General features: G+C 40.7%; 1 protein-coding gene across 1 annotated transcript in view; it reads left to right on the plus strand.

Annotated features, from left to right (window-relative positions):
• The window catches only part of MGAM (maltase-glucoamylase), a 187,124-nt gene that overhangs the window by 132,564 nt on the left and 32,274 nt on the right, over nucleotides 1-22,286 (plus strand). The window contains exons 12-28 of the mRNA XM_035021254.1: nucleotides 674-773; nucleotides 2,923-3,035; nucleotides 3,871-3,996; nucleotides 5,555-5,686; nucleotides 5,845-5,961; nucleotides 6,178-6,291; nucleotides 7,388-7,472; nucleotides 8,863-8,980; nucleotides 10,283-10,454; nucleotides 12,116-12,232; nucleotides 12,789-12,943; nucleotides 13,987-14,071; nucleotides 14,815-14,871; nucleotides 15,400-15,524; nucleotides 18,371-18,459; nucleotides 19,112-19,161; nucleotides 19,735-19,902. Coding sequence (XP_034877145.1) covers nucleotides 674-773; nucleotides 2,923-3,035; nucleotides 3,871-3,996; nucleotides 5,555-5,686; nucleotides 5,845-5,961; nucleotides 6,178-6,291; nucleotides 7,388-7,472; nucleotides 8,863-8,980; nucleotides 10,283-10,454; nucleotides 12,116-12,232; nucleotides 12,789-12,943; nucleotides 13,987-14,071; nucleotides 14,815-14,871; nucleotides 15,400-15,524; nucleotides 18,371-18,459; nucleotides 19,112-19,161; nucleotides 19,735-19,902 — 1,923 coding nt within the window. The remainder of the gene's footprint in view (nucleotides 1-673; nucleotides 774-2,922; nucleotides 3,036-3,870; nucleotides 3,997-5,554; nucleotides 5,687-5,844; nucleotides 5,962-6,177; nucleotides 6,292-7,387; nucleotides 7,473-8,862; nucleotides 8,981-10,282; nucleotides 10,455-12,115; nucleotides 12,233-12,788; nucleotides 12,944-13,986; nucleotides 14,072-14,814; nucleotides 14,872-15,399; nucleotides 15,525-18,370; nucleotides 18,460-19,111; nucleotides 19,162-19,734; nucleotides 19,903-22,286) is intronic.

Here is a 22,286-nt window from a genome sequence, read left to right on the forward strand (position 1 = left end):
CAAAATATCAATGCCTGCTTCCACCCCCAGGGATTCTGTTTTAATTGGACTGGATGCAGCCCCAGGTTGAGAACTACTGTTCCAAAATCTTAGATGATCAGCTCAAGTTGTATAAAGTCTAGACTTCAGAAAGCCTGGAAGACCAAGATATCTTGAGTAGAGCCCCCTCTAGTTGCACATTAGAAAGATGTCTGATTCATATTAAGGCTTGATGGAGCTTTTGCAGATGGGGTTTAAGTTAAGCCTCTTTGAGAGAAGAGATTTTTTGAACTACAGTTTCAAAATTCTTGTTCTCCCACATTTTGACAGATATCACAAGCTCTCACATTTCTACTAGATAAATGGTCATAACTGGCTCAATTCAATAAGAGAATACTAATTCACTTGGTTGACATCAACCAAACCTAGACTTGATATGTTAAAGATTTATCTGTGTCATCTTTGACCAGGAGTTCCCTATCAGTTACTCCACATGATTAACACTGATTTCTTAAGTCATTTCTAGACATTTGGGGTTTAGATTATTAGATGGTTATTTTAAATTTTATTTAAAATTAAATTATAGTTTATTTTTATTAATAAGTTATAGTTTATTTAAGTTAATAAGTTATTAAGTTTATTTAAGTTAATATATAAGTTAAGTTATAGTTTATTTTTAATTTTCTTTCTGCAGGATGGAACTAACTTGTATGGTACACAGACATTCTTCCTGTGTCTTGAAGATGCTAGTGGATTGTCCTTTGGGGTGTTTCTGATGAACAGCAATGCCATGGGTAAAAGACTAAAGGAATAGTCATGAAAAAATGCATAAGAGCAGTTTTCAGCACTATGATAAAAGGAATGGAGTCCTTTAAGAATGGCAGAGCCATAGCTCAGGGACTTGCATGTTCTCTGATTGTCCCATCCCTAGTTCATTACCTGTTGTTATATGGTAGCCATGAGTAGGGCTTTCTCTCCTAGCTTATGATTTTCCTGAATCTGTTTACCTCTTTTGGAATATTTTCTATTGTAGAGTTAAAACAACTAAGCCTTTCCTATAATCTACTCAGAGGCAGTTTCTACCAATTTGTTCTTTTCCTTCTTTAGACTTTCATCCAGTAGAGGGTTTGATATAAAATCTACTAGGAAACAGCCAAATGCCCTTGGCCTCATGATGACAGTAGCTGGGCCTAACCAGGGAGCTACAACTGAGCAGTGAATATTACATTCAGACAATCCAAAGGTAGCAAGGCAACGTGGAGTGGCAAGGGTCATGCCCTGCAAAATCAATTTGTTTAAGACCAAACAGTGTAACATCATAGGATTCCAAAAAGTAGCTAGCTTCCCCATCTTTGAAGGTTTAGATTGGATCAATGATTCTCTACTTTTTTTCTGCTTGCACCAGTAACAATGGATCTCAGTGGCAATGAATCAATCACCACAGGGGAAGAGGAGATATATTAGAATCTCCCAGGGTTGATGGGATATTGATCCCTACCTCTTCTCAACTGAGAATCAATGGACTGGATCAGAGCTGCTCAAAGCATGGCCCACGGATGGTTGACAGACTGTTTCAGGTCTACAGTAAGATGAGTATAGAAATGGAAAGTAAACATTGCGGTAGCTTCCAAGTGCATGTATGAACCCTTTTCTAGCAATTTGTTTTCATGTTATTTTGCAGAAAGTATCAGATTGCAAAGAACTGGACATTTAAAAAATAAATCTCTGATCCTCCACTGTAGATTGAGATTCACTCTAGGTGACCTGAGATACTTCTAAGATACCTAATAGTCTAAGAATTGACTGACATAGTACAAGGATTGCATAGTTTCAGGGTGTTGGAAGGAACCAGAAAAGAAGTTGAATCAGGCTTAAAGAGAAAGGTCCCAAGATCCTAGATACTCTGTGTGAGTTGTTCTTATAACCGAAGAGTACATTTCAGTAGATCTTGAAACCTTTTATTCCTAAATGCAAACTAAGGCTATGGGGAGACTTCACCTCTGAGAACTGTGATTGGGGCTTAGAGGGATATGGAGTTTATAATATAATCTCATACTTTTTTTAGCTTGGCTTTTGCTTGATGTGAGATTCACTGAGGCTGGTACCTCAGTGCGTCTAATTGGGTTACATTCCTGCAATGATGATGGGGTGTGAGGTGGGAGCAACGAGTTCTGTAGTTGTGATGGTCAGAGAAGAAACACTTTTCCTCTGCCCTCACCAGTCCAGTATTTGGGGCCCTGTGAGTCAAACTGACAAGAGATAGGTTAGCAAGAGAAAAGACAGGTTATTTATATGTGCAGCATTGATACACAGAGGAGTGCTCAGCGAAGAGTAACTTCTCAGAGGGGTGGTTAGAATTTGGGACTTGTATTCCACCCTAATACGCAAATGGGAGGGAGAGAAAGGGATCCCATGGGAAACATTGGGAAAGATAAATGAGCCCTTAGGAGAACAGTTGGGAGATAGGATATTCTTGTGACAATGTTTGGGGGTGGTGCCGATGTATTGTCTCGGAGAAGATTCGATTTGCTCCGGGGGTGGGACTTCATGACAACTGAGTTCTTTTGGGAAGCCCTGCTTTTTGTTGAGAAGGGATTTCAGAAACTCAAATGTCTTCAGCTTAAAATAACTTCTGTGCTACAGTGGCTTCGTCTGGACCCCTTCGTGAAACTGATTGCCTTTTCATGAAAGCCTGAGTCCTGACATGGGAGCGAAGATGCTCCGGTCACCAGTGATCAAAATTGGTCACAGAACAAATGCTTTGCCTCTCACATGTCAGATCATCAGAATGTGACCCTTTGTATACAGAATTTGAGGTGTTAGATCCACTTTCTTAATATTCAGATGATTGGCGATCCTTTGGTCTAGAACCTTGTAGTCATTACTCTAGAGTAAATTCTAATTTTTATTTTATTTTATTTTTCCACTTTTAAATCTTGCAAGAGGTTGCCTTCCAGCCCGCGCCAGCTGTCACTTACCGCACCATCGGGGGCATTCTCGACTTCTATGTGTTTTTGGGAAACACTCCAGAGCAAGTTGTTCGAGAGTATCTAGAGGTAAACTTATGATATCATGATTATGACTGAGGAAATAAATCCTAAAAAGCACAAAGAAAAGTAAATTTAAGATGCAGATGCAAGGCACAAAAATGTGATGGAACTGGAGGGTATTATGCTGAGTGAAATAAGTCAATCAGAGAAAGACATGTATCATATGACCTCACTGATATGAGGAACTCTTAATCTCAGGAAACAAACTGAGGGTTGGTGGAGTCATGGGGGGTCGGAGGGATGGGGTGCCTGGGTGATAGTCATTGGGGAGGGTATGTGCTATGGTGAGTGCTGTGAATTGTGTAAGACTGTTGAATCACAGACCTGTACCTCTGAAACAAATAATACATTATATGTTAAAAAAAAAAAAAAGAAAAAGATAGCAGGAAGGGAAGAATGAAGGGGGGGAAATCGGAGGGGGAGACGAACCATGAGAGACTGTGGACTCTGAGAAACAAACTGAGGGTTCTAGAGGGGAGGGAGGTCGGGGGATGGGTCAGCCTGGTAGTGGGTATTAAAGGGCACGTACTGCATGGAGCACTGGTATTATACGCAAACAATGAATCATGGAACACTACATCAAAAACTAATGATGTATGGTAATTAACATAACATAATAATAAAAAACTGTGCTATTGTAAGCAGCTATTATAAATCTGCTACAACAAATTGATCCCACCCTCAATGATTTATAAAGGGGCTAGGAAAATAGACTAACATTCCAACATTCATGACATGGTGTGTTGGAAATTGGAGTTGTCTTGTGTCCGCAAACCAATGCTTACAAAGCTTTGTTAAAAATCGAGTATTTGCTAACTTCCATTCTGCATACTTTTTTCAGCTCATTGGACGGCCAACCCTTCCCTCATACTGGGCACTTGGATTTCATCTCAGTCGTTATGATTATGGAACACTAGATAGCATGAAGGAAGTCGTGGAGAGAAACCGTGCGGCAGGGCTCCCTTATGTAAGTAAGGCTTTAAACCTCCTCCTGAAATAAAGGAATTTCCTTGGGGAATAGGAACAACTGCTTATAATTTCTCCCCCTGAGTTATTTTTTTAATATACACAATAAAAAGATTTTTATATATTCAGAATGCTAGACTTTTTTGCTGTGCTGGCCATTCCTTTAAGGAACTAGTTCTTTTTAATAAGAAATGATACTTAGAGACCACCATTTTGGGGTTCAGAGATGATCTGTTTGTCTTTGTTTTTCTTATAACATTTTCTTAGTAAAATTTTCTTATGCTTACTGTATTGACTACATTTATATAATGTGTTTTTACTTGAGTTCTCAAAACACTTCTTTCCCTAGTTTAAGTGAGCAAAAATATAATAACAGAATATTTTAATATTTTGAATGGCTAAATTTGAATGTGTCTGTTCAATCATGGAGAGTGAGGTTTTTCAAGAGGTGCAAAGGAAAAAGCCCAGTAGTCTCTGGAATAACCCTCTTCTCTTCCCTACCCCTTTCTCTTAGAGGCAGACACATAGGTCCTAGGGCAAGAGTCAATTTCATTTTGGGCACCACTATTTTCATATAGGTAGAATTAGGAAAAAATAAGTGCCAAAGAAAACTTGAGTTAGAAGAGAAGCAACAACTCTGAGGAACAAACTGAGGGTTCTAGGGCGCCTGGGTGGCTCAGTTGGTTAAGCGACTGCCTTCGGCTCAGGTCATGATCCTGGAGTCCCGGGATCGAGTCCCACATAGGGCTCCCTGCTCAGCAGGGGGTCTGCTTCTCCCTCTGCCCTCTTCCCTCTCGTGCTCTCTGTCTCTCATTCTCTCTCTCTCAAATAAATAAATAAAATCTTTAAAAAAAAAAAAAGAAAAAAAAACTGAGGGTTCTAGGGAGGAGGTGTGTGGGGGGGTGGGTTAGCCTGGTGATGGGTATTAAAGAGGGCACGTACTGAATGGAGCACTGGGTGTTATATGCAAACAATGAATCATGGAACACTACATCAAAAACTAATGATGTACTGTATGGTGATTAACATAACATAATAAAAAAAAACCCAAATTAACGACATAATGTATGGTGATTAACATAACATAATAAAATAAAAAAGTGAAAAATTAAAAAAAAAAAGAAGAGAAGCAACAAAACAAAATGTGGGGCAGTAAAATGAGGGAGACGTGGGACAGTCTCTTCTCCCTTTCAGTTTGTGGATGGGGTAGGATTTAGGTACAGATATGTTTTTGATAGCCTTAGTGATTTGTTTTGATTGTCGTGGTTTGTTTGTTAGATTGGTTTTGAGTGCCAGAGGGGGCCAGGTGACAAGGCCGGGGATGTAGTTAACCTGATTCCAGGGGTGGGGGTCAGGCCTTAGGGACACAATTGGTCCTCTGTTTTTGAAATTACTATTGGCAAAGGAGCACTTAGATGCCAGAGACTGATCAAGAACTCCATTTCAAGCCCGGCACGGAGCCAGTGTGTATGGTGGATAATAATAGTGATGATTTGACTGAGTCTTTTGAACAGGGAAATTCTGGAGCCCTAAATTGTGGAGTTTGTGTATGCTTTCAGGATGTTCAGCATGCCGATATTGATTATATGGATGAGAGGAAGGACTTCACTTATGATCCAGTCAATTTTAAAGGTTTCCCTGAGTTTGTTAAGGAGTTACACAATAACAGTCAGAAATTGGTCATCATTGTGGTACGTGCCATCCTCCTCCCCCACCCCCCCGATCATCGGGTGCTTGCTCTTCCTTGTCTTTATAGCCACCTCCCTCTCCTTCACCCCCCAATTCCCAGTCTCCTTTCTGTGCCTCGAGCTTGAAGCTGGGTGCTTCACTGTATTTTTCCTCTTCTTAGGATCCAGCCATCTCCAACAACTCTTCGCCCAGCAATCCCTACGGCCCGTATGACAGGGGTTCGGGCATGAAGATATGGGTGAATGCTTCAGATGGGGTGACTCCACTCATTGGGGAGGTAACCAAATGGGGGACCTGGGGGCTGGTGGCGGGGCTGTGGCAGAGTGTGTGTGTGTGTGTGTGTTTGCGTGTGTGTAGTTGTCTTGACACTTTGAGATGCCTTATACATGCTGGGGATACACTTGCCCCTGTCCCCTCATCCCCAGACCACCAGCCATCTAGCTCTATATTCATTTAATTGACTCTGATCAATGTTTTTCTTTTTCTCCTGCAGGTCTGGCCTGGAAAAACTGTGTTTCCTGATTATACCAACCCTGATTGTGCTGTTTGGTGGGCAAAGGAATTTGAGCTTTTCCATAATCAAGTAGAGTTTGATGGAATCTGGATTGTGAGTTCTTAATACTCTGAATATTTGGTGACTAATATTCAGACTGTGTATATATCATTGAGTCAAGGAACATGGTGGAAAGAGGAGGAGAAGAAAGCACATAGGGCAGTAATTCTGATATTCCCTATCTTACTAGTTAAATAATTTTATTGAAACACGTAGCTTAGAATCTAAATCAGATCATTAGGTCTGGAAATAAAATAAGAAAAAAAATTTTTTTTCTGAATCCAGCTCTTCTTTTAAAAATGAATAAGCTGAACGAAGTAAAAATCGGTCATATATGCTTTACATTGCCACAAAGTACACGGTTTTTCAATCACCAGTTCAGGGTTCTTTCCTTTGGACATGGTGGACAAATTGATTAGAACCAAAGTCCCCAGGTGCATGACAAAACTGTGGGGGTGGTAAGGACAAATGTCACATATGATATCAAATGAAAACAAATGCAAAGCAGCAGATGTTCAGCAAAATTTAGGGAGCTCTAGAGTTGAACTTTTTTCTATTTTTAAGAGAAATGTAGAAAATCCGAACAATACAGAGAGCTAAAAAGATGAAAGCAAAATCCTCTAAAATGTTATCAGCCAAAGACATCTACCCCATCAACATTTTGGTACATATCTTCCTAGAACCCTCACCTGCCCAGCTGTTGGCATGGGCTCACGCCCTCACTCTCTCTATGTGTTTATTTGTATGTATGTATGTATGTATGTACGTGTGTATGTATGTATCTAGATAGATATATATGTGCATTCATAGCTATATTTGGATATATAGAGGATGTATAAGTTGATATATATGGAATCATATAAATTGAGATCTTTTTTCACGTAATGTTTTTGAAAATTTTTTATTTCCCATGGTTATAGACATACAGCATTTTGAAGGGATTTTAAGAACCTTCTCTGTGGAACCTTCAATGGGTAGAGAAGACAGGAACATCTATTTCCCTCCATGTGCATAAGAACCTCTTTAAAGAAGAAATATCTGGAATCATTTCTCTGATTCCTTAAAAAAACAAAAAAGGAGACAAACATCAGTACAACATAAGGGGGCATATTTCTTTTCCTTCATAGTAGTTTTGCCCTTTGTCTTATAGGATATGAATGAAATCTCCAACTTCGTTGATGGTTCCGTTTCAGGATGTTCCACGAGCAATCTAAATTATCCCCCATTCACTCCTAGTAAGTCTTGGTGCTGGATAATTAAAGTAGCAATGCATATTTGGTATTTTACATTCATAAGGATAGATATGAACTACTGGGCAAGGGAGTTTGTGTATAAATGTACGTAGGGAGAGGAAAATGTGGGTAATATATACAGAAGATTAGGAAAGAAAATCAAAGCACTCCAAGCTTTCCTAAATGAGGCATAAATTCAAACGGGGTCACTCGTCTTCCTACAGACATTTAGCTATTTACAGGAGAAGGTCCAGAGAACATTCAGTGCAGAGGCCAGAGGCTAGTGGTTAGTTTGTATTACTCCCTAGTGTGTATCCCCCGAGGTCAGGGCTTACCAGAGAGAGACCATATAACTGGGCTTGGTCTTCAGATGACGGTGAAGTCTAGTGATATCAAGAATGTGAAGAACAGACAGGAAACATAGGATGAAAAGAAGCCAGAAGCCAGAACCCATGGCCTTGAAGGTTAAAGTCAGAGTCTGTGAATATGATGCTAGTGAGCTCCAATTGAACTTTGAACAACACCATCTCTCAGGGTATGGCCCTGGACTCACAGCATTTATTGTAGTTTGAAGAAAGCTAGAGGCTCACAGATACATTTTATCTTGATTAAGGAAAGAACAAGGTGCTAACATTATAGCATCTAATGAAGACTTCCATTCTGGTGAGAAAATAGTAAATTGGGCCAGTGATTTGCATGGGGGGGGCGCAAGTTAATACTTTATTCTTTTGGTGATGGAAGCTATTTATGTTTTATTTATTTTAATAAAACATTTATTATGTTTTAATGTAAGGGAATCAGGATAGTCGAATGGTTTTGGAAATATTAATCTGGTGTTAGTGTGCAGTATGAATTCGGAGATCAATAGATCATAAGTAAATAAGCCATTAAGAAACTATCGCAGTAGCTAAGATGCAAAGGTAATTTGGATTGGAGTCAGAATGGTATGATGGGAGCAGAAAAGAATAGTAGCATGAGAGAGATTGGGGAAGCAGGCTTTTTACTCTCTGGTCAGTGGAAAAAAGGGGCAAACAATTAATTTACACTTTCATCCACTATTTCTATTCTCAGACCACATAATTTGGCTAAGTTTGCAGAATTCAGATTAAACGTCAAGTCTAATTGGATCCTCTGGTTTCCAAGTGCCTACCTTGACCACATGAGCACCTGGGGTGAAAGAGTGTGTATGGAGCAACACAGTTTATTTATATATCAGAGAAACTACTCCCAACATAAAACCCTCTGATAGTGAGGAAGCTGTGTGATCATTTCCAGGATGGCCACAAGAAACCCTGCCTAGAGTGCTACCATTTCTGGTTCCGCCATAGGCTAGGACAGGAGCAATGAATGTGCATCTGAGGCTCTCATTGACCGATTCCCTTCTTTGCCCCAGGAATCCTGGATGGGTACCTGTTCTCCAAGAGTCTCTGCATGGACGCAGTCCAGCACTGGGGCAGGCAGTATGACGTCCACAATCTGTATGGCTACTCCATGACATTGGCCACGGCAGAGTAAGACCACTGTTGCTGTGGACTTCGTACATGACCAGATTATTGATCTTTGTTAGATGCCAGGTGCCAGTGTGTTATTTTTAAGAACTCTGCAAGATAAATAGGTTTATTATTACTGAATGAATGAAGAAACTACCCGGCACATAGGGAAGAAGGAATCCGGTAAATATTTGTGGAATGTATAAAATGAAAGAATGGATGAATACATGAATGAATGGAAGGCTGGAAGAATAAAGAGAAGGAACTTGACCAAGGGCAAACAGCTAATACATTGTAAAAGCAAATTTTAAACCATTTTTGCATGAGTCCGAAACCCATGTATTTTCCTCTCTGCCACACTGTATGGAGTATGGAGGGTAAAGTAACTTATAGACTTCATGTGCCTCAGGGTTTTGGATACTGGCTCAGCATCCTTCTACTGTGCTGTGTCTACCCTTGTGTATAGACTCAAATTCTACAGTGAGGAAAACGTACTGAGAATTTACTGTACTTACGGTAGCAGTGATGGCAGGAAGCCAGACCAAAACCACATTCATTCATTAGCAAAGTCATGGTGTGAGTTTAGCCTTCTTAAAAGTTGTTTTAAAAATTATAGAGCAAAAGTTTTAAAATAGACGTATAGACTTATAATTTTAAAAATATAGATGGGGCGCCTGGGTGGCACAGTCAGTTAAGCATCCGACTCTTGGTTTCAACTCAGGTCATGACCTCAGAGTCGTGAGATTGAGCCCTGCATTGGGCTCTGCACTCAGTGCAGAGTCTGCTTGGGATTCTCTCTCCCTCTACCCCTCCCACTAGTTCTCTCTCTCTCTCTCAAAATAAATAAATAACCTTTTAAAAAATATAGATGATATATATTTATAGTTACTTATAAAAGTACACACATGTATCTATAAATTTAAAATGCCTACTCAAAAGATTTTAAGCTCCAAAAGGCTGTTCATAAATTCACTTTTTGTGTATGTTTAAAATCATACAATGTGAAAGATCAATGTATATACATCTATGTAAAATTAAATTTCACCTTCGTTCCATAAAAAATGTATACCTCTAGTTACTAGCCTTTTCAAGGCTGCTGTTAAAAATTTTGGAAATTATGGATTTCATGATGTACATAAAACACCTTAAAACAAAACAAAATAAAATGGAAACATATTTAATGGTGCAATCTGCTTCCACAGCAGCTCTAACCCTCCTAGGAGGGAGTTAAAAGAAAATGATCCTTGGCATTGTCACTGTATCTGGGGCGCTGAGACATGCTGAGATCACACATTGACTCCTTAAGTTTCTCTCCCTTTCTAGAGCTGTCAAGACTGTGTCCCCTAATAAGAGAAGCTTCATTATAACCCGTTCTACCTTTGCGGGATCTGGCAAGTTTGCAGCCCACTGGTTAGGAGACAACGCAGCCACCTGGAATGATCTTCGGTGGTCTATCCCTGGTGTGCTAGAATTCAACCTTTTTGGTATCCCAATGGTGAGTCCACATCCCTACCTCAATCCTCAGAAAGCCTCATTCTAGAAAATTCTCAGAGCATGAAGCTCACCTCTCCTACCCTTTCTGGCCCAGGGATTTAATGTCTTGAGAACAGTGCCTTCATCTACATCAGTATAGCTCTGATACAACATTCTTTTCTGTGCTGACTTACCAAGATAGAAAGTGGAAACTGGAAGTGCTACATTGGACTATTTTTTTTCTATTAAAGTATAACATACACACAAAAAAGTACACATATACTTAAGTATATAGTTGATGAATTTTACGAGCTGAACACATCTAAGTATCCAGCACCCACATGAGAAAACATAACATTGCCAGGTTCCTAGAGATGGGTTTGACATCTTTTAGTTAAATTCAGCTATATATTTATGGAGCTGTTACTATGTGCGAGGTACTAAGCTAGGTATGCATGATGAGGGTAGAGAAAAGCATAAATATAGTACAAAAACACCTTCTCTGTCCCCTTATATATGAAATATATAAACAAATAATTATGACAAGTGGGGATATACAAACTAAATGTTGAGGGAAATCCTGAGAAAGAGACTTTTTAATTCTGACAAGATTACAAGGAACACAGGGAGTCAGGGCAAGGAGTCAGGAGAAACTTCACGGAATAGGTTGCACTTGAGTTTACCCTTGGAAAGTGGACTTATTTTATCAGACCAATGGAGAAGTCATTTTAAGATTGAGAAATAAACAGGAAAAGCAGTAAGGGGGAGAATTTGATATGTTTATAAGGATTGGTTTGTAGGACTTGAGTGGAAAGTGATGCTGGACAGGTGGGTTGGAACCAGGTTTTGAGGAGCTGCTAGCTAAGCTGTGAGGAGACCCTGGAGGTGTTTGAATACATGACTGATGGAATCAGATTTAGGCTTTGGAAAGTTAATTCTGATTGGTCAGTGGTGGTCAAAATAATATTGGAAGTAATTTTAGTTCTACCCATCAAAAAGCTGTTGTATGTCGGGGCACCTGGGTGGCACAGTTGGTTGGGTGTTTGACTCCTAGTTTCAGCTCAGGTCATGGTCTTTGGGTAGTGGGATGGAACCCCACATCAGGCTCCATGCTCAGCAGGAAGTCTGCTTGGGATTCTCTCTCCCTCTCCCTCTGCCCGCCCCCCCCACCTCTCTCTCTGTCTCACTCAAATAAATCAATAAATCTTTAAAAAACAAAAGCTATTGTATGTCAAGTGTTTTACTTCCATTATGTCATTTACTAAAACCCTGTGTAGCTAATTAATGCCCACTTTAACAAAATGAGGAAACTGAGGCACAGAAGGATAAAGTAACTTACTCATAGTCATCTGACAGTAAAGAGTGGACACGAGAGGTGCCTAGATGGCTCAGTTGGTTAAGCATCTGACTCTTGATTTCGGCTCAGGTCATCATCTCGGGCTTGTGAGATGGAGCCCCATGTCAGGTTGTGTGCTGGGCATGGAGCCTGCTTAAGATTCTCTCTCCCTCTCCCTCTGCCCCTCCCCCCAAAAAAAGAGTGAACATGTGATGTGACCCAATTCTGATCACACTCTATAAGCCTTCTCAGTAAAACTTGGTGAAGTGCAATTGGGAAGTCCCTGATGGAAAGCAAAGGGGGCAGGATGGAATTGAGGTATACGTTCTGTCTGTGTGTCCTTCCAGGTGGGTGCTGACATATGTGGCTTTGCACTGGATGCCCCTGAGGAGCTCTGTAGGCGGTGGATGCAGCTGGGGGCATTTTATCCATTCTCCAGGAATCACAATGGCCAAGGCTACAAGGTAAGTCTCCCAGGAGACATGATCAAAACAAATGTGGCGTACATTAGAGCGGGATCCGTCTGCATCCTCGCCAAGACATCTAGCGAGCCAGCCTCCTACCTGGCGCTTCACTTAGGCTAATTTGCAATTAACCAGGTCCTCTGACGTGCCATTAAAATGCTCTGCTGTCACAGAGTCTGCTCTTGGTACTGCTGCGGTCAAGGAGATGGAGAGTCTGTGAAGGTTTTCATCAAACGTCTGTACACTCTGTCTACATTGCTCATTTTGTAATGAGAATCAGATGAGGAAGTACTTCAAAATGATTGAAACGGCAGTCTCCTGAGAGAGCAGTCCTTAGCGTGAATGAGGCTGTATGAGTTGCCAGGTGGTGAATGACATTTACTTGGTGAAGCGATCTCCCTCTGCCCACCTGTATTGCTCAGAGGCTGAGTTTATACCCTAGGCCTCAGGTCTTTGAGGAAGGAAACTCTCAGTTCTGATGAATGGGGTCTGGAGTTCTCCAGATGCTTCTGTCATTCATAGCCGGATCACACTGGCAACCTCTTATTCCTCCCAGGCCCAGGATCCTGCCTCCTTTGGAGCTGACTCTCTGCTGTTGAACTCCTCCAGGCACTACCTTACCATCCGCTACACCCTATTACCCTACCTCTACACCCTCTTCTACCGTGCCCACAGCCGGGGGGACACAGTGGCCAGGCCCCTTCTGCATGAGTAAGTTCACCACATCCAGAGGGTTTTGTTAACGTGACTGGCGACATGGACTGTTTCATCAAATATCAGAGTGAACATTGAGACACTTCAAGTGGTTATTCAGATATCTATATGTTTTTTTAACTGGGATACTCAGTTGGTATTTGCAAGGCCACTGCTGCCTCCATACTGTTCTAGAGGTATATTTAAGTGGTATAGCCTGTTCTCTTTTGGGGATAGAAGAAGACTAAAATCATGGGACTTTGGGGTCTTTGTTCTGCCACCAGCTAACTTTCTGTCTTAGACAAATCATTTAAGTTCTTTCATCCATTGTTTCTTGACTCTTAGTTTAAAGGATTTGATAGCTTGATCAGGATGGTGTCTTCTGTAATGCACTATGTTCAAGCCCTAGGATGAACCTGTTATTTACAGACGAATAAGAATATTACAGAGGATTTCTAGAGTCCCAGAATTTTTACTGCCAGCCAATGAGCATCTCCAACTTAACCCTGAAAAAGGCCACTTTTGAGGTTTTCCATGTCAAAATGCAGTGAACCCCCTTAGGTGTCTGACATTCTAGGCTCTCAGACACATATCTGCTATTATTGTTATTATTATTATTATACATTCATTATTTTGAGTCCATTTTTACCATCTCCTGGAATTCCCTGTTAAAACTCAGATACCCTAAAAGAGAAAAGAGTAGAATTTTAAATTATCTGCTATTTGTCATGATCGCATCCAGCTCCTTCTTGATAGTCAGCTGAAGTTTTAAGATGTATTCCTTGTTTTATTTATTTTATTTAAAGGGGCATATGGTGAACAGACTTACAATCTGGACCCTGCCTAGCATATATCCTGGAATAGGCACTTGTGTCCAACCAGGGAAAGAAAAGGAGAGTGCATGGGTTGGGGAAAGTGGACCCATCTGCTGGGCTTGAGTAGGTGTCCCAGAATAATTTGGGGGGTTACCACAGGCAGGTGGTCTGCATGTTTTGGGCAGTTGAGGGGAGAGTTGTCAGGAAGCATTGGCCCGGATCGCAGTGAACGTCTCTGATCTCCAGGTTCTATGGGGACAGCAGTACGTGGGATGTGCACCAACAGTTTTTATGGGGCCCTGGCCTCCTCATCACTCCGGTTCTGGATGAGGTAAGTGTCCCACCGAGGCACGCGGATGGTCTCTGCTTCTGTTCCTGCTACCCTCCAAACTCTTCTCTTCCTGGAACCATTTATCTTCTCTTTATTCCAAGCCCAAGTCCAGCCTCCATGGCTGAGATGGCCTTGAAGACAGTGTGCTGAAGTTTGGGGAAGTTGGAGATGGGTGACTTAGGAGTCTTTTTTTCTTGACCAAGTTCCCAATCAGTGTAGAAGCAACTATTGGTAGTTCTGGGTTTGGGAATGGTCCTGTTCATCATCAGAGTCTCCTAGCAGATCCTTCTTGCTCCTTGAGATAGAGGCAGAATGGAGCAAGGGGCCGGCAGTGTGTCTAAGGTTGGATGGAATCAGGGTCTGATTGCTGTCTCTGCCTCTTAGTACTGTGTGGCCTGGGGTGAGTTCCTCAGCTGGAAAGGTGAGATCATGAGAGTACCTGCCACCGGGGACAGTTGGGAGGATTACAGGAGTTCATGTAAAGCTGGAATTTTTACCACAACATGTATTTCAAGATTATTATTAATCCTAATGTGCTTCCACTGGCATTTCCCTTTGGGTTGCCAGGTTATTGCTTCTATTATTCCTATTAGAAGAAAGTCACAATTTGATGACAGAGAAAAGAAAGGCCACTTATGCTCTCTCAGTATATGGTTAAGAAGCTCCTTTGGGAATGCTAAGAAATCCATTTTATCCCCTTCAGAGGCTGGGCCATGAAGAACAATTTTTTGTTTTAATTTCAGGGTGCAGAGAAAGTGATGGCGTATATGCCCGATGCCATCTGGTACGATTACGAGACTGTAAGTAGCTTTGACTTTTCTTAAACTCCTCAAGACCACAGCTGCATAGACAAGATGCCTCCCTGGAGAGAGGAACATCTATCCACATCCCAAGGAGTGTTTCTGTGCTGTTTTCTGTCATTTCATAGCACAGTTGATAAAGTATGCCTAAGTCACTTCATGTCAGTCATGAAGAGATCTGAAAAAAACACTTTTATATACTTTATTCAACGTAGGATAAGGACAAATATTGGAGGGTCCAATGGAGGGACCAAATATTGGTCAGGAGTCAGCTAACTTGTTTAAAACTATCAGTTCATCTAATATATGTCAGATAGCCTTGGCATGGTGTAAACGCTCCCCCAAACTCCCAAGTAATGGCAGAACCTGTTGTTCTTAATTTGTTTCCTTCCTCTCATTTGATTGCCTGGCTAGACACTAAGTCATCTGGGTGCAAAAAGGATAGCTGTAGATAACTCAGCCCATGGGTAAGAGGGGGGCGCGGATGTGTCATCCTGCCAAGGTGCTTGACGTGTGTGCCTGCATCAGGGGGCCCGAGTGAGATGGAGGAAGCAAAGGGTGGAGATGGAACTTCCTGGAGACAAAATTGGACTTCACCTTCGCGGAGGCCACATCTTCCCCACACAACAGCCAGCCACCACCACAGTGGCCAGGTAGAGTATGGCGGGAGTTTCCTTCAAGGGGGAGGCTTCTGACAAAGCTGGTCATTTCCGTTCCCATCTGTTGCCCATGCAGAAGATGCTGAAGCTTTCCATGGTGTGTGGGGAGGAAGGGGACTGGGGTGTGCGTGTCCATCAAACTCTGTCCCTTGTATTTCTCTCAGCCTCTTCTGAGGAAGTTGTGATTTACAAGATGGATTTTTAAATAACTTAATCCCTGTCCTTCCTTAAATCTCCTGCATTTCTCCTCAAAACACACTGGCTGCTGGGGTCCTCATCCTTCCTCGTTTTCCCAGGACTGTTTCAATTTTAGCACCGACAGTTTCGTGTCTTGGGAAACGTCTCAGTTCCAGGTAAACGGGGTCTGTTGATCACCCTACCTGCTTGGCCAGATCATCCACCCATTGTGCTATGCTCTTGACTCATTCATTCTCATTTCTAGGGAGAGGGAGTCCACTTTCCATTACCCTATAATCTCAATTTCCCATTCCTTTCCTCCCAGTGAGCCATTTATTTCTTGTGATGCAGAACAGCGTACAAAAATTACTTTTTCACTTCAAATCTCCCTCATGTCACTGATTTCTCCTTTATGACTCTTTGATTCTGAAATTCTAGACTCCATCTGTACTAAAGACATATATATTTATATATGTTGCTAAAAGTCTTATTTGTTTTTAATAGACTGGGAGTTCTTTGGAGGTTAGAAATCTTTCTTTTCTTTTGAACTTTCCTTACTACCTTAATTTTTCATATTACAGACTTTTTATGATAACGAGGCAGAATACTTCTTCATCTAACACCAAATGGTTTCTTTGTATCTAATTGTTCAACTTCAGGCTGTTCTGCATACTGATACCAAAATTATCTTTCCAAAATGAAGATTTTTTTTTTCTTGTTGCTCCCCTGCGCCAAGTCCAAATTCTTTCATGAGTATGGTTTCCAGGCCAATCACAGTCTGGTTGCAAGTTAAAAACTGTGCCTCCTGAGACACCTGAATGCACACCTAAAGACCAGCCATGCCCCAAAGCTTGCTGTTCCCAGACATACCCATCTATTTGACTGCATTTGGGCTTCTGTACTTATTAGCCTCTCCAACATGCTTTGCCTGGTACATTCTTAATGCCTTTGCAAATTAAAAATTTCATCTGCAAGAAAGCTTCCTCAGTTCTTCCAGAAGAGGGAGTAATGCCACTCCAAACTTTCTTTTAATACTTTTTAGTATACTGTTAAATATTATTTTGTGCCTTAGCTGATTTTTTTTTCTTTCCTTCTTAATATTTTTAAGTATTTCAATCATAGTTACTTTATACCTTGTATCTGAAAATTCTATTATCTAAAATCCTTTGGAGAATCCAAATTATCGTTCATTGTTTTTGCCAACTTTCTCTCATGCTGGCTTATTACCTTGCGTATTTAAATAGTAATGTTTTTGTTTTTCAAATGTAGTGATCTTAAGGATCCAAACACGGGTCTTATTCCTCCAGAGAGGATTTGCCTTTTTCTTCAGTTGCAAATCAGGACTGCTGTCAACTTGAGGTCATCTTAAGCAACATTTAAGGATCATGTGTTGGGTGGGTCTTTCAGGGTGCCTGGTGTCCCCCAAAATATTTAGTCAGCCACACTGCTGGAAGTGCCATTCTGGACTCCTATAAGTCTTTCAACTTTTGTGTCACCCTACTTTCTGCCTTGATTATGCAGTGAATATGTTTAATCCTTCTTACAATATTTAAGGTCATCGATAGAGTTGTGATCTATTCGTCTTTGTATCTCTTAGACTTGTTAACAAACAAGAGCTACTTAATACATGTGTATTAAGTGAAAGCAGGTGATTTGATTGATAATGGAACCTGCCTTGCATAAGGCACAGTGGAAGGCTGAGCAGAAAGTGTGAGGTCAGTGACAGACCAATGGGAGCAGGAAACCAGGAGGGAGTCCGGGGAGCAGTGACACCAGGCGGGATTCCATGTGAAATGGCTCTTTCTCTCTTTCTCTATGCCCATCTACTTTACCACCTTTTTGAGTTGTGTTTTGTGTTTCATATTTTAAGTTATAAAGCAGAAAACTATAGTGTTTTATTTTCTTCTCCAAATGAACTAATAATAAATAATCAAATTAGAAAAGTTGCCATTAAATAGATGGACTTTATTGTATTTTATTGCTTTCTGAGTCAAAATGGAGTCACTTTCTTTGGCAGGAAAAAAAATATATCCCCCCAACCATGGTTAAGGCTTCCCCTGCACAAACTCTAAAATTAGGCTGAACCAATTATTGTCTAGGATGTCTTTCTCTTCTAATTGTCTGTATTCTGAATAATAGTTGCTTCAGCAACTTTTATAGTAGCAATTACAATGATTCTGGTACTTAAATTCTTGTTTCCTATGTAGATGTTTATTGCTAATGTTTGCAGTATATCTGTTTCCTGTGACGTTACTGATTCTAGAGAAAGATGAGCCTGTTGATTTTGCTTTTGTGCCTGGAGAAAAGTCGAGCCATCTGCTGCTAGTAACCTTTCCCATTTGAAATCTGATGGCAGGGGCGCCTGGGTGGTGTAGTTGGTTAAGCGTCCAACTCTTGGTTTAGGCTCAGGTCATGACCTCAGGTTTGTGGGGTTGAGCCCGGTGTTGGGGGCCAGTGTTCAGCAAGGAGTCTGCTTGGCATTCTCCCAATCTCTCTCCCTCTGCCCCTCCCGCTTGTGTCCTCTTTCTCTCTTAAACTGGTTTTGGTTGGTGCAAAAAAAAAAAAAAAAAAAAGAGAAATCTGATGGCAACATTCCTAGCTCATTTGGCAAAGTTCTTTGAGTCTTAAGTGTTTGTTTCCTTCCTAAACCTTGTTTCCCACAGCCGCCGGAACCCTCTTGGTCTTATCATTGCCCTAGATGATAACAAAGAAGCAAAAGGCGAACTTTTCTGGGATGATGGGGAAACTAAAGGTGAGCACTGTTATGACAGCCTGCGTCTGTGAGTTACTTCCACTGGTCATTCAGCCAGGGGAGAAATCTCACCAGGCACAGCAGGGCTAATCGCTCAAGAGAATTTTTGTTTGGGTTGCACTGTTCACAGCTTGTGGTAGATGGACCACAGATGGAAGGAAAACATGTTTCTACCTCTTAGAATGCTCCCATCAGACAAGCAATATAGACAGGCTCTCATTTTGTTGTCAACAGGCATCTGAAAGAGATGTTTTCAAGACTGTTCCTGCCATTCACCGTAGATCTCTTCGCCTAAAATACAAAAGTCGATGATAGGAAACACATAGCATGGCAGCAAGGCAGAGTGAGAGTGTGTTCTCGTGTGCCTACATCCAGCCATGCTTCTTCGCACATTTTCCTGGCTCCAATATACTAACAACTCTTGTGGTTCAAGCTTAGGAGATAGATTCACTTGAGGCATGTGCCTTGGAAGCACTTGGAAGGGAATCTTTTCAAGGGTAAGGTAGGAAGGAAAAGGGAAAAGAGTGGACTGGCCTTGGAGACTCTGTCTACAATCTTGTCATTCTCAAGATGGAACTTTCATTATAGCCAAGGGGTGATCTGTTCTGTGGTGGGCAGGCCAGAGGCTGACTCACCTTTCTCACACTTTCAGATACTGTGGCCAATCAAGTTTATCTCTTTTGTGAGTTTTCTGCCACCCAAGTAAGTAGCACATTTTTATGAATCTTAGGTGTGGGCTTTTCTCTGACAATTAGCTCATGTGTGTTTGTATATGTGTGTAATTACATTTATAGCTTCATATGCCTTTATGACTGTAGATGAGCACATTTCCTTTTTTTGAAGATAAAAGAACTTTATTTCTTATTATTATTTGTTTTTATTTTAATTCCAGTTAATTAACATGCAGTGTTATATTAGTTTCAGGTGTACAGTATAGTTATTCAGCACTTCCATAGATCACCAGTGCTTACTTGGGCACATTTCAGTTTATAACTTAACTCCCAATAATTGAATCATCCATGTTAGTAAAAAGAGGCAATGATATAGTTAAATCAAAGTAGCCAGTCTTTTAAAATGCAGTTTAAAAAAATTGCTCTGTGTGTGTTTCTCTCTTTTTCACTCAGGAGAGTATTAAAAAAGTTGGTACTTCTTGAGCACATGTTAGTAGAGACAGCTAAGAGGCATTCAAAGCAGTTTTGGGTATCTGGTCTAGGATAGAATATTTGAGTGACTTGACAACCAATCAGCAGACCTTTGTGTTTAATTGTTTTGCAGAACTACTTGGATGTGAAGATTTTGCAGTCAACTTACAAAGACCCCAATAATTTAGTATTTAAAGAGATTAAAATTCTTGGGACCCAGGAACCTACCAATGTTATTGTGAAACACAATGGTCTCCCAAGTCAAATTTCTCCTAATGTCACTTATGATTCTAACTTACAGGTAAAAATTAATTTTGTTGAGATAGTTTACCAAGAATTCATAGCTTACGGTGTTCCTTCTTGCCAAAGTCGCATGGGTTCCTGAAGGACCAGGGCACACTCTGAGGTCTGGGGTGGGGAATTAAGAGGGTTAGGAGAGAAAAAAAAGCAAGGGGTAAGCCAGAGCTAGAATGGATCAGGGAGCTACTGAGAAACTGGAATAAGATAAAATGGTCTTTTCATCTATTTCTATTTCTCTCATCTATTCATTCCCTCATTTGCCCATCAATCAAAAGAGCAAAAGAGCATTTGTCTAGATAAAGCATGCAAGATTGAGATATCAGAATAAGTGGACCTGAGGATTGAGACTGGGACAGAAGAGCAAAGTGTGGAGTGTGGGGAACAGGATTAGAGGGAAAGTGAGTCTGAAATCTGCTGACTGAAGCTAGAAAGGCAAAGTGGGAGATGGGATACTTATTAATCAAAATTTTGAAGTGCATTTTTTTTTTTACTCTGTTCAGATACATAGACTTTCTCTCCAACACATACATTTTAGAGAAATATTTCAAGTCAAAAAATCTGTTCAGCTTAGCTAATGGCCACTTATTTGGTTAGATAATGATAAAAAATCATTTTTCATCAGTTGTAATGAGACCTGATGCTCCTGAGCAGGTTGTAATCTATTCCCCTGGTATCTTAGCATTTGAGGAATCCTTTCCCCCATCCTCCTCATTCCAGGCCCCCCAGATGATCTGGGACTGGGGGCTGCTGGGTCAGCATGTTTGTGGGAGATCTTCCAAATTTGGAGAAAATAAGTAAATCTGGCATTCTCCTATAATGCTGTATTGATTGCATTGGCCATTTTGCCTTATAACATCAGTTGAGGATACCTACATTATAAAGTTAGAAATAAAATACAGTTGACCCTTGAGCAGCATGGGGGACACTGACCCCCCTATGCCATCAAAAATCCATAAATAACTTTTGACTCCCCAAATCTTAACTATTAATAGCCTACCACTGACCAGAAGCCTTATGGGTAAACTGTCGATTAACACGTATTTTATATATCATAAGAATTTTGTACTGTATTCTTACAATAAAACAAGCTAGAGAAAAGAAAATGTTATTAAGAGAATCTTAGGAAGAGAAAACATTTGCAGCTCTGTACTGTATTTATTGAAAAAAAGATGCATGTAAGTGGACCCATGCAGTTCAAACCCATGTTGTTCAAAGGACAACTGCATTATATGGTTAGTTATGTGTACAGCAAAGGGAAAGCCATTTGAAAGGTGCATATATGAAAACAAACTCAATTAATATTTGTTAAATTAATATAAGAGCAAAGGAAATGTCAATGCTTGAATTTGGGTGGTGGGGAGACACAATTTATACACAGGAAACTACCAGGAAGGGGACAGGCAGTCCAAAGCAACACAGAGGAAGTGTTAACTGACATTATATCTAATTTAATGTCCAAAGCCTAATGGCCTAGCTGAGCAAAGCCATTGGAGAAGTCAGGGTTCAAGCTGGACTTTCAATGAGGGTATATCAGATAGAGATTCATTCAGCTACAAGTGATAGGAAACTGAGCAAAATGGGACTTTGAACAAATTGGGATTTTTTTCTTCATGCAATAACAAGTTTAGAAAGTGTCAGTTGCTAGCATTGGTTCAGTGGCTCAAGGTTGTCAGGGTTGACTGGAAGTGACAGCTTAATACTAGTTGCTATGGCCCTATTACTGAAGAATAAAAGAGGAGGCAGGAAGGAAAAAGTGCAGAGAAGGGGCAGCCCCTTAAATCAAGAAGGAGACTCTGGGCCAGCAACTCCCAGTGGACTTGCACTTGCCTATTAATGGCCACAGCTATGTTACATGGATTAAAAATTTAGTTCTTAATCATGAACTTTAATATTCTAAGCTGAAATAGTGAGTCAGAAGGGAACTTTTATATAAGGCAGGCAACTAACAGAGCATTCCACAAAAAGGCACCATTTTCCTAGAAAGAGCATTTATCTAGCTAAAGCATGCAAGATTGAGATATCAGAATAAGCCAATCTAAGGATTGAGACTAGCCTGACATTCGTCTGTGAGTATTCTATAACTAGAATAGGGAGGGGATCAGTTTGGACAAATAATTTGTGGTCAGGTTTTGGAGGGTCTTAAATGCCAAAGTGAGAAGATTGGATTCTCAAAGTGTGTCCTATGAATCCTTGAATCAAGGCTGTGCCATTATGAAAGCATTGCTCTGAGGCATGAGATTTGTAGAATAGGGAAGTTTAAGGTGAATTTAGACTGAGAAGAGCCTGGAAAAGGGGTGATTATCCCTAGAGTGTGATTTTGTAAATCTGGGCAAATGAGGACCTGCACTATGGAAATTGCTAATTAAAGAAGAGATAAAAATACAT

Source organism: Mirounga leonina, unplaced genomic scaffold, assembly GCF_011800145.1.
Source record: "Mirounga leonina isolate KUSES-001 unplaced genomic scaffold, KU_Mleo_1.0 Mir_174, whole genome shotgun sequence".
NCBI lineage: Eukaryota > Metazoa > Chordata > Mammalia > Carnivora > Phocidae > Mirounga > Mirounga leonina.